The following is a 12526-nucleotide window of genomic DNA, read 5'->3' as shown; positions in this document are numbered from 1 at the left end:
TTTTTAAAACCCTTAACATATGAGACATTAGAGCTACTTTGTTCATTAACCCTCATCTAAGACAGAAGTGTGTTCAATAATCCAACCATTCAATAATCCCTAGAGACAGCAAATTACAACTGATGATTCTATCAGAGCTAAATACAAAAAGCACAGAGAAAATAACACCTGCAGTGCAGCTCTTTGGGAAAACCTCTGCAATTACTACTATCTATCCAAAAGTGACTAACTGTGGTCCTAGCACATCATTTTGTCAAGCAGCTGGCATTTACAATCAATTTCAATCAACTTCCATAAGTCTCTTCCCATTGACTGACATGCTGAGTTCTTGTCAGAATAACAAGTCAAGTTTGTGCCAATCACTGACAAAAGGCAAGTTCGAGTGTTCATCTTCCCATTACATAGAACAGGAACACAGTTTACTCATGGGGATATAAACTGAATCTGCAATTTTGTGCCTCACAATTCCTTCCTGCCAGACACAGACTGTTGTGCATACATGCATGTCAAAGGAGCACCAAGAGAAGCATCCAGTTTCATGCAAGAGCTTTCTAGACCCTCAATGTTCCAAATATTATGAGACAAAAAATACAGGCCAGCATGGCCACTTCACCACCCAAATACTCCACTCATGAGCATCTTTTAGCATGCAGAATATTCATGCTGACATATAGCTGAGAGAAATGGGATTACATAAGTAAACAAGAGCAAGTGCAAGATCACAGCTAAAGGATATTTGTGCAGGGAACTAATGAATTCAAGACTGAAGAAGGGTGACAGAATGCTAAAAAAAGTGTTATTATTCTCCTAATAAATCTTCAAATAATTCAACATCCCTGTTTTAATAAATTATTGAAAAACTCATGCATGAAGTGTACTAGTCTCCCAGAACAGAGCAGGGGAAAGACAATTTGTGCTTCCTATGGTACAACTGGCATCAGCATAGAGCTACAATTTTCATATATAAATTGGCTTTGTCTCTTGTACTGCTATTAAGGCAACAAATATTGAATATTCCTTCCAGCTTTCATTTTCAGAAGAAGGGACTAAAAGCTGACAATAATACTAATCAGAAAATTTACTTATTTTTTCTTTCATCTCATGAATTTAGTTCGAAATTAATTACAGCAAACTATTGCTCCACACAGTGATACTAATCCAGGGGCTCAAATTCTGTCATGTTGATTTTAAAGAACAGTCTTTCAACCTGAAATAAAAGGATAACAGCTCAGCTGATTACTCATCACAACAGAAAGTTCAGACCATAGCCTTGATGTTCCTCAACATCAACACGAGGTACAAGCTGAAGCCAAGTAAAGCTTCCCCAGTCCCAAAGTAGATGAGTAATTTTACACACTGACATTAGGTAAAAGGAGTATCTCAGCAGTTTGCAATGCTTGTTCATTTCTCAGCAATTTTTTTTTCTTCTTAAATCAAGTTGGCCACTATGACTCATGTCACCTGAATTACCAGGACCTCTGAAAGTCACTAGGAAATGTGCCTACTATCAGGACTAGTTTAACTCTGCTTAAATAGAGGTGAAACTAAGAGGTCTGTGTGATGTACTTACCCTTGCATACTTTGCAGCACTGACTTTCCACATGCACTGGGAGAGAATCAGGAGGACATTCAAGAGGGGGACAGGACATCCTTCGGCATTCTACAACTCCACTCTGAGCAAAAGTTTTCAAGACAAAATTCAACTAAGACTGTTGCAATTAGTATTTTATTTAAAAACAAACCACAAAAAGCTCAAAAATATTTAAGTAAATGAAAACAGCATTCTGGAATACAAACCCATCCTTCAGTAACAAACTATAAAATGCATCAAAGTGCATCTGAAGGTGAACTGCCCCATTTTGTTCTATATTACTGGTCTTACCCCTCCATTCCTTGGGCAAAATGCATTAAGTGGCAAACATAAGTCCATCTTTACAAGAACATAAGCACTACTTTCTGAAGGCTGTGCCAATCATCTCTGAGATTTTTAACAATCAGGTTTCTATTTTCCAGAGCAAACAAAAGCTCTCTTCAGATATTTATCAAATAATTTCAAGACACAAGTTTTACATACTAAGTCTCTTTCTGTTCCTTGGGTTTTTTTCAGGCTGATAAATGCTGAAAACAGAATCTTCAAGTTGTTACCATGCAAGAAGCAACTGAGCATCTATGAATACTATTAAGATAATGCTTCCTTGTGAAAAAGCTACTGCAGTGAAAACAATTCCAAACCAAACACAGGCAGTGCCACCCATCCACCTCAAACCCATGAAGTCCTCACAGCTATAATTAGAACAAATAAGAAAGCACTGTCAAGGGAAAGCAGATTTTATTTATGAACTTGCAAATAAGCAATGTCAAAGTTTTATTTATTTATTTTACCACTTCTCTCTCTATTGTCCATACTGCCACCAGATGCATAATAATTTTCAGAGTTAACATTATTTATTCAAAGGCCATTTTCACATTTTAATTAGGTCCTATTCCTGAAACTCTTTAGATATTCTTACTTTGCATGTGCAATTCCTGCAGTGATCATCTTCAACCCATGAGTCTTTGTCTCTATAGATCAATCCATTTACTTGACAAGTCTTCTCACAATGACAATCTTCCAATTGACTCAGTCTTGTTTCTGCATAATTTAACTATAAATGAAAGTAACTTGATGAGATTTCTGCAAATTCAAACACATGATTTAAAAAAGCAAATATGAGAAAGCAGTAGACTTATTTTTAGCCAAACCAAGTTTGACTACAACCTTCGAAACACTGATCCAGGATGTCAGCAGGTATAAACTAACCCTATTCCTCAGACTTTGATGGAGCTATCCCTGCTGCCTGACAACAGTTTATGACTCATGCAACTCTTGTACTGCAACAAACCTCACTAAGATCTCCCCAGGGATGTCCAGGAACTACGAGAAGTACAAAAACTACAATTGGGTTTTGAAAAAAATTCTTCATTGCTCATCAACCTGATTGCAAGACAAAAAGCATCAAGACTGGCACACAGACTTCCCCATCTCATCATTGCTAAGCATCAGTCAGATTAATACCTTCTGACTTCTGTGAAGTCCCTCCCAACTCTCTTGTTGGAGGGGAAGGAAAGTATTTGAATTCACTGTAGTAGAGTCATCCCAGAATGTGATCAGTGGAGAAGCCACTGGTCCTGGAGTAAACTCTGGCCATTAGCAAGCCATTCTCTGACCACCTGCCCAGCTCAACATGATCTCTGCAGGGAGCTGCACAGCCCTTCAAAGCTTGGCTCTTTGCCTTGCCATACACCATCCCTATACAATATACTTGTATCTGCATTAGTAGCACTTGTAACTATTGTAGTTGGGACTTAAAAGGCAGATTAAAAACCTCAATGCTTCCCTCCAGACCCTCCATTTGTAACATGCGTTGGTAGACCAAATTTACTTCCTTTCCTGCTGCATGAGTTTTTTCTAGACAGCTATTTCTGTAACAACTGCAACCAGTCACTGCTATCACAGACAAGGAACTTGGACTGAAGGATTATCCCAGCACCACTTCATGAAAGTGCAGAGTCTTTACAGTACAAATACTGTGTTATTTGCTTCCCTGTGCAAAGTATCAGCAAGCAAAAATATAATTAACAGCAGAGAAAGCAAGTTACTCAGTACAGTGCATAATTGGAACTTGCTCATACCACCAGCAGGGCTCAAAATAATTGCCTCTCTTTCACAGTACAAGCAGAAAACTGAACTAAAAGCTTCACATTTTGCATTTAGAGCCAGTCTGTCCAAAGCATGTCAGCTGAGTAAGTGGATTGTCAGGATAATACACTCTCTAAAAAACAGCTTCCCCTGCCTACAGGCAGCACAGTGAAAAGTACAAGTTTTTACACAAGCTGTAGTACTATGCAAATCCCATTTTTTAAATTCCTGTTCAATAACTACACTGAGATTGAAGGCATCTACAGGTTGGTTGAAATTACTCAGTAATTAACATGTAAGGGTCTTTCAGAAGAGACAATTAATTGTCCTTTACCACAAATCAAATGGTTCACCGACATTAACCTCAAAAAGTGTTCAGATTGTCCTTTGACACACATCATCACGGGTTCAGTCACCTCTAAAACAGTTTTCTACCCCAAAACTTCACCACAGCCTTAACAGATGGGCCTTGGCTAAAAGAGGTCCCTGTGTATTGTAGGAGCAGAGCCTAAAGGAAATCTCCAAAATCCCAAACAAACAAACCCTAATACTATGGGTTCCCATTCAGCCTATTCATGATCCAAACCAGGGAACAAAAAAAAACAAAAAAAAAAAAAAAAGAAAGAAAAAAGGGGGTGGGGGAAAGCCCCAAGTACACACCACATCACCTGGAGATGGATTAACTTTTACACTGGTAAAAACATTGATCAAAGGTGGTGTCAAGATCAGCACACCTGGCAGGTTCACAGGCATTTCTGTTGTGGGGCCTCATTTCACTTCCCAGGAAGGAGACTACACCAGTCCTGAAGACTTCACAGAACTTCCCAAAAGCAAAAACACCCCTTCTGAGAGCATCATATGGAGGAAATTATTGAGGGAGTTCACTCGTGTTTCTGCATTTATCCCTCAGCATGAAAAGGGAAATCAGGCTAAGGCTTCTTACAAAAAAAACAAAAACAAACAAACAAACAAAAAAAAACCCACCAAAAAAAAAAAAACCACCAAAAAAAAACTAGACCCTGGGCATTTCGTTAGTACTTTACAAATAATAAGGCACACAACAGAAACTAGGTGCAAGGAAAACCCACCAAAAAAAACAAAAACAAAAAAAAACTAGACCCTGGGCATTTTGTTAGTACTTTACAATAAGGCACACAACAGAAACTGTATTAGGTGCAAGGAACACCCATGGAGTTATATCCATAACTCTATTGCAGACAGAGAAAAAAAAATGGCTCTACCATGAAAATGCAGAATAATTGCATAAGGAATAAATACTTTCATGTATTATGTCTTAGCAGAGAAGGAAATGGGCAACTAACAAAAAAAAGCTTAGGTACCTACTTTTGCAGTCATTTTTGCCAGGAGTTCTTGCAAATCCATGATTCCTTGCACCAGACTTAAGAAATCACTGCAGGTCGGGCAAGCTCGATAGAGGAAGATTAAAAAGAAACAAAAAGAGAGACACAATAACCCATAAATAACCAACAGTCTATCATATTTGATTTAACTGAACATGCAATCTGTTTACACAGAGGTTTTGCCTTCTGGAAGTTGGCAGTTGCAAGAAGGGCAAACCTGAAAAGATTACTTTTAAAGCAAACCATTTTTGCAAAAAAAAAACTAAAAGAGAGAATAAAGAAATTGCTACTTACTGCGATTCAGATTAGGACACTGTGTTATGTATCCATTAGGTATAAAGATGATTTTCACGTCTTGAATAACACCCTTTGTAAAAGAAGAGAAAACTGGTAATACAGATTACAAACACTTGCTTAAATCTGTACAAACTGTTTCACAAGTCATTTCTTCAGTGGATGTGAAAAAATTACCAGCTCACTCTTCCTGTGAGGAAAATAACTGATGATGGACAAAATATAACAACTCCTCCTATTTTCTGCGTGTTTGGATATTAATTTTCATGGAACACAGAAATAATACTGCTTTGTCTTTTGTAATCTCCCAATATAAGCTGCTTAAGTGTCTTAAAATGGGGTGAGACTGGTGAAAAAAAGCAGTGAAATAACATCCATTACTCAAGCTGATGACACACTTTTCCAAAAGACAAAAAGAAAACAGTAAAACTCTTCAGTGATTTAGCCAAATAAGACTGTGAAATCACACTGTGAAAAGACAAGTATATAGTGCCAGAGGTAAGTAATAGTTTACACTTGCTGTTTGGTTTCGTTTAGCCTACCAGCTTTGTAGCTCAACAGGCAGTACATGTAATCATGCCATCAGTCAGAATTAAATCCTCTCCTTAGCACAGACAGATAGAAAGATCCCCCATGCAGGACTGGCAGAAGGTCAGTTAGTGCAGGTTGTAGGAGGCTGCTAAACCCAACTAGGCAGGACAGGAGAAAGAAAGACCAAAAAGGCCCAGTGCATCCTCTGCTGCCCCTGACCTGCAAGGATATCCCTGACAGAAGCAGCAGATCTCCCAGTATTCCTGCATACCTGAGCCCTGAAGAACCCTAGATACTTCAAATAGTCTAGGAAATGTTGAAGCTTAAGCTCAGGACCAAGTTTTTGCTACATCTTTCTGCTTTAATAATGTCATGGTCACTAAAGGAAAGGAGCAATGGAAAACAAGGGACCTCTAGGAGGGATATTTGCACTTCCCCTGACTGTTAATCAGATGTTGTAACACAGCTCTATCTCCCCTCAGACACAGAAGAATTTCTTTAGCCTGAAAAGAAATTTATCATGGTGGCAGTTAGTATTTAATTAAATTACTGATTTGCAAGACTATGTTTAATTTTCAGTTAAATTGCAACAGAGTAACCTTGCAGACCAAGGACATCATCACTTGCTCATAGGCCCTTGAACTCCAACCATAAATCATAGAATCACAGAATGTTCAGGGGTTGGAATGGACCTTGAAATCATCTACTCACAACTCCCCCTGCCACAGGCAGTGACATCTCTCTCTAGAACAGGTTGATCAAGGCCCCATCCATGGCTACATGAAAGCATATTATCATGGCAAAATGTATGAATATGAACTTCAGCTCACTAACATAGATGCCTTCTAAGTCTATAAACCATCTGAAACAGAATTAATATGATCAAGTACAGAAGTGAACTTTCCAAGGCCTGAAACTCTGCTGATGTATTTTTTTAATAGAAAGACATCATTATAGGCAAACACTTATTACAGCCATAATTATTGTAACAAATATGAACAAACTTGGATTATTCCTGGTTCAACATTCAGTCTAGGTTGCCAAGAGCTTGGATTTGACCTTGGCAGGGAGATGTCAGTGGTCAAAATCTTTCCAGTTTTTCCCTTCCCAAGCACACATCACCTTTATGTTATCATCAAAAACATTTGGCTAATGACAATCAAAGCTTCAGTTCAGCATCAGGACTGGCTAGCTTGAAAAGCCTTCATCTGTGCAGGCATATTACCATCTACAAGATGAAATTCAGGTCTGCAGCACTAAATATCAAGCCCATCCCACAAGGATGTAATACAAAAGCTCAGTTTATTGCACTTCTCATGTCTCTACTAAACAGTACACTCCTCCCACATTGTGTGAAAAGGCTCATATATTCCATGAGCTCTCCACTTCTGTATTTTCATTTCCTCCATTCACCCTCTTTAAAACCTCCTTCTCCCACAGAGATAACGTGAGCCACAACAGCTGTGCATGTTGCATTGGCCAGGGCTGGGGAAAGGCTCTGAGCAGAGGCACCAGCAGACTGGACTGAAACTCTTGTGCCTAGGCAAAGATTGTGCCAATAGCACTAGATTTCCACTCCACCAGCACTGTGCTGCTCCATGCAGAGCAGAAATGCCCCATGCCAGGCACCTGAGCAGCTTCCCACAGCAATGCATTGTCTCCACCTTAGTCCATACAACTCCAAGACCAAAATTACTACAGTCATATGATATAGATATATATATATAGATATATACACATATGATATACATATGATGCTGAGCAGTAAAAATAGCAACACACTTCTCAATCCCCAGATACAACAAGCAGGATCAATAGAGCCTGCTCTAGCAGTTATGAAAATTAGTATCTTTCAACATGAATTGCCTTGTCAGCAATGCATTAATAAGCTCATTTCTGTAGCAGCTCTTTGGAGGGACCCTTAGGGAGAAGGGTTCACCTCAGCAATAAAATGAACTTTACAGATAATGGTGATCCTGACAGCAAATCAGGTCCATTCTAGATAGAGGGTTCCCTAGATGTGGGGCATCAATCTTTTTCTCCTTCCAGGTGCATTTACTTGGGTTTCCTAATCTGAATATAATGGTATTCTCCAGCCCTAAAACAAATCTTGGGTTTAGGCCACACAACCAAAGCTGAAGAGTCAAGCATGTAGTTTTCAAAGGAAATAATTCATGAGATTTCCTTCAAAGCAAACAGAGAAAGTTATCTTAAGTCTGCTCCACATTTGCTCCTACCACTGCTGTGCTACAACCATCCTGTCTTCTCTGAACTCCTAGGGTTTGGTCATAGCAGCTAAGTTACAACCACTAAGAGACACCAGTAGCAAGGGGCAAGACTTCAATTCTGTTCATTACACCACAGAGCACTTCATTCCCCAGTAAAGTTGCAAACACAGCAGGATTACTTGTGGAATAATCACTGTAAATAAGAACATGGAACAAAAGCAGAAATACAAAAAATTGCAGCAGCTGGACACAGTAACTTAAGAATATCATATCCCTTCCCTCTTCCTCTGATATACTGCAATCTAATACAGGCATGAGAATATGCCCAAAATGTGCTTTAATGTTACTCATTTATGGAGAGAAACAACAATTAATTAGCTACCATTAAAGTAAGAAATTTTTTGGCACATCAAAACCAATAAAACAGTATCCAGTACTTTTTCTTACATACATTTTCATGGCTCCAACATACATAGGAAAATGCTAATTCCTTTTTAACACTCTTATTTCCCTGCAGTTCTCTGTTTACATTAAGGAAAATAGATATTTTTTTTAAATATGCTAAAACAGTGAAACAAATTGCTCTGAAAAAGAAAGGGAGGTCCTGCTGAGCATGTAAATATATGGAAAGGGATGTGTACTCTTTACAAACTGGCAAAAGCCCAAGTTTTTGCAATGAGTAACATAAAAAAAAGTAAGACTTCTGAAACTCTCAAACAGGATTAAAAAAAAAAAAAAGCCACAACCAATTATATTTCTGCCCTGAAGAAAGTTAGTAAAATATTCAAGCATGCATAAAGCAAAGTAAGGCACTTGTCGGCTTTCATTATGATCAATAAAAACTGTCAGTTCATTAGCATATCATTAGCTACCCTGCTGTTTCCAAAGTGTTAACACGTAGAAATATTAATTTACAAACATATAATATCCCAGAGTTCTGAGGCTCTGCCTGCCTGCATAAAAAAAAGAATTTAAGATGGGCAACTCCAATATAACTTCTCCCTTTTCCTATGTAGCTATAAACATATGTTTACCATCTGTGGAATTGTGGGAAGCAGCTGAGGTAAAAACCCAACAGCTGTAGAATAAAATAATACTATCAATTTCACTTCACGGTGACAGCTCAGCTGCTGGAGGATGAAATGTACTCTAGCTTCAGAGCAACTCTCAGACCATCATTTAAGTTAAAAGTTAGCTTTTGCCTCTGTCTCACAATTAAAACTGTTAGCTGCTATGCTGAAATTGCCTTAGCATTAAATAATCGTCCTGGCTTGCTGAAATCAGGGGACTTGGAGGAAAGGTCCTCAGAAAAGAGGCAACTTGTAAAATTGTCTTAAGAACTGACAGCTTCAAAAGGAATAGGAGTGGGTGGTAAATCACCTTGGCAACAAATCCATGCCCAGATCGAGGATAGGCAGATTGGCCTATTGCTGCACTATAGACTTCTTTCACAGATAAACACTTGTACTGCGGCTTGTTAGCCAAAACTGGAATAAATATGAGAAACTTTTACTCTGTAAACAAGCCACAGCAAATAAATTTCAGGTGGAGAGGGTGGGTTTCATTTGTTGGTGGATTTGTCTATTGGTTGGGTTCAGCACTTCAGCCTTGACTAGAAAAGGCACATCAGGGGACAAAAAGTAGCTGAAAGAAAATAGTGACTACAATACTTCAGCTTGCAGGAAGAGACCCTTTTCTCCAAGTGTTGGACCTGCCTCAAATTCCAAGTCCACAGTTTCTACACAAACTTATACAAATCATATTTCACAAACATAAGACAACTAATCAGAATTATCTTATTTCTTACTTTCCTTCTTCATGTGCCATTTCATATCTGCTTACCTTAAAGAAACCATGTTTTCTGTTTCTCTGTCCAAGCCATAAATTGCTTTCAGGTGTCAAATTCGTTTCTGGGGGATCAATGACTCGTTCATAAATCCTGCAGAGGAAATTAATACATTGCCATTACCTGAATTCTCTTTTTCCTCTAAAATGTTCCTGGTCAAAATCAGTTAATAGTAAAAGATGGAAAGCAGAACCCCAAAAATTCATTAAACACAATATTTATCATTGGTAGTGATGACGAAGATATATTACAATTTTAAAAGCAAAAAAAAAAATCAACAGGAAAAAATATTAGCACCAGAAACATATGAAGATTGTGTAAAAGCGAAACTCCCCTTGTGCATCTCTAGACTTAACACAATGCCAGAACCCACCACAGTAGGGAAAATAACAAAATAGGACCATCCTAACCTAGGAAAGTCCTTCGAACTGAACAATCTCCTCTGGAGAAAAAGTGTAATCACACACAAGATCCAACCAGATCCAACAACTCTTTAGGATTTTCAGACTGGTTACAATTTTGAACAGACTTCACAAAGGAACTTTATTTCACTCTACTCCCATGGCTTTTTTTCCTTTCCATTTCTGTTATTCATCATTGCACATGGACGTGTCATTTCATCCACATCTCCCCTCATTATTGAATTCACTCAGTTTGGGTACTCCGTTGTGGTGCCACTACTGCATATCCAGCTGCTCTGTCACGAGCACAGATCTGGTACAGAATGAGATCTCTCTATAAGCTTGGTGTCTGACAATGATAACAAGTAACATGAGGTCCATAAGCAAACTTTATGTACTGCATAAACTTGCCCATGACTGCAGTAATCTGCATACCAAATTTCTAAGATTAATTCATGAAAAACCGCTGCACCGCAGAACGTTGAAATTCACAAAGTATTTGGAGTTTTAAAAAGGTTTGGCTTGGAGGTTTTGTTTGTTTATTTTTAGAAAAGCTGTAAAGTTTCCATAACTTTTTCAGGAACGTAGACCACTACAACAACAATATCACTTTAGGGTATGAAAAATTAAAGGCCAAAGTTGCTGGCCCTGGATTCTCATATTGCCATGTCACAACAGGGTATGAAAAATTAAAGGCCAAAGTTCCTGGCTCTGGATTCTCATATTGCCATGTCACAATGCTGGGAGCCATGAATTTACTGCTTCATAACAAAACCAGCATGCTTAATAAGGACTGAGATGATGATGAAACCTATTTCCATTGCTATCCAGCTCACACATGTATTGCTGTGTATTCACACCACATGACAGCCAATAGAAATGATTCTGAATGTGGCAAGACCTGTAGCTTAAAGAAATGAAATTACCGGTATATATGAGAGGGGTGAAATTATTTTTCTTCTTTCTTTAAAGCTATGGCTTTAAAACAAACACAAAATGAGCACCAAAGAAAACACAAGATGGGCACCTGATATCCAGCCAGAGTCAAACCCACCATAACACATTACTGGAAAATTCCTATATTTGCAGAGGCCTAGAAGAGCATCCCAGTATTAAAAAACATCTAGGAAGACCTCTGAAGTTCTTATGTTAAAATACAGAGAGTCAGACATTCCACTCACTTCTGCTTAGGAAGGAAAGGAAAAAACCATTTGTCAAAACCCAATTGAAGCAATCTATAAAACTAAATGCAAACCTACTATTTTTTCAAAAAGAAACAACAAGGAAAATCTCAAGCCTAAGAATAAAATAGTTACGGGAAAATTACAGCTTTATAATGTGACTACAAAAGTCAGAAGATGACTTCTAATACTCATAATTTTACTGCTCAAGTTTATTATAATTATCATAAGCCCTAACTCATCATATTTCATGAGCGTGATACATTCAAAGCTCTAGGAAATTTCTCCCTCTACTAGTTAATTAGGTCTTACTATCTATGAAATTACCATGCTGAGCTGTTTTACCTGTTCAAACAGCAAAACAAGAAGATATTCTTCTAAACTGTGTTTTGAGAATTATAGGAATTTTGCATGCACCAACTCTATCAATATTTTAAAGTGTAAGTAGAGCCCTTCTGCCATCCCTCATGCAAAATTGAAGACCTACTCAAATGCAAAACTGCTGCAAAATACTGAATGAGGAACAAAGAATTGACATGGTCCTTGAGAGCATGTGCTTGGAATTGCACCGTCATATTAGGCATCTATCTTTGTATATATATAAGACATCTTTATTCATGGCTTTGGCTAATAACATCATCACTGAAAAATTTCTCCTAAAAAGACTAGCCAATAATACATAAAGAGCTCTATTTCTGCTAAGAGAGAAAATCCCAATGCTGACCAGGTTCAACAATGCTACTTAGCGAAGAATATTTTGATTTTTCTTCACCTGGCCTAGTTAAAAGTTGATAAGGAACTCTACAATATCTGTCTACAATTGCATATAAAAAAAATCAAAACCTAACTGACATTATTATGTGACAGTTCAACAATAGCAAGTAAGGAAGACAAATCAGTGATAGCTAAAGTGGCTTATCTTGTCTTTTCTGATGATTTAAGTCTTTCAAGCTATGTCAAAAGGGCTGTAGTCACCTTCATCCCAGAGTCTCTTAAGAAAATGTC

The 12526-nt window shown here is 38.0% G+C and overlaps 1 protein-coding gene across 1 annotated transcript in view; it reads right to left on the bottom strand.

Annotated features, from left to right (window-relative positions):
- The window catches only part of NELL1 (NEL-like 1 (chicken)), a gene marked incomplete at its 3' end in the record, with an annotated part of 81060 nt that overhangs the window by 16701 nt on the left and 51833 nt on the right, over positions 1-12526 (bottom strand). Inside the window, exons 5-9 of the mRNA XM_009084249.1 lie at positions 9936-10032; positions 5335-5407; positions 5024-5106; positions 2511-2645; positions 1571-1673 (exon numbers count right to left, since the gene is read on the bottom strand). Coding sequence (XP_009082497.1) covers positions 1571-1673; positions 2511-2645; positions 5024-5106; positions 5335-5407; positions 9936-10032 — 491 coding nt within the window. The remainder of the gene's footprint in view (positions 1-1570; positions 1674-2510; positions 2646-5023; positions 5107-5334; positions 5408-9935; positions 10033-12526) is intronic.

The sequence above is a fragment of the Acanthisitta chloris genome, unplaced genomic scaffold (genome assembly GCF_000695815.1).
Source record: "Acanthisitta chloris isolate BGI_N310 unplaced genomic scaffold, ASM69581v1 scaffold2601, whole genome shotgun sequence".
Taxonomy (NCBI): domain Eukaryota; kingdom Metazoa; phylum Chordata; class Aves; order Passeriformes; family Acanthisittidae; genus Acanthisitta; species Acanthisitta chloris.
The sequence above is the reverse complement of the archived record's forward strand: the minus strand, read 5'-3'. Positions and strand labels throughout refer to the sequence as shown.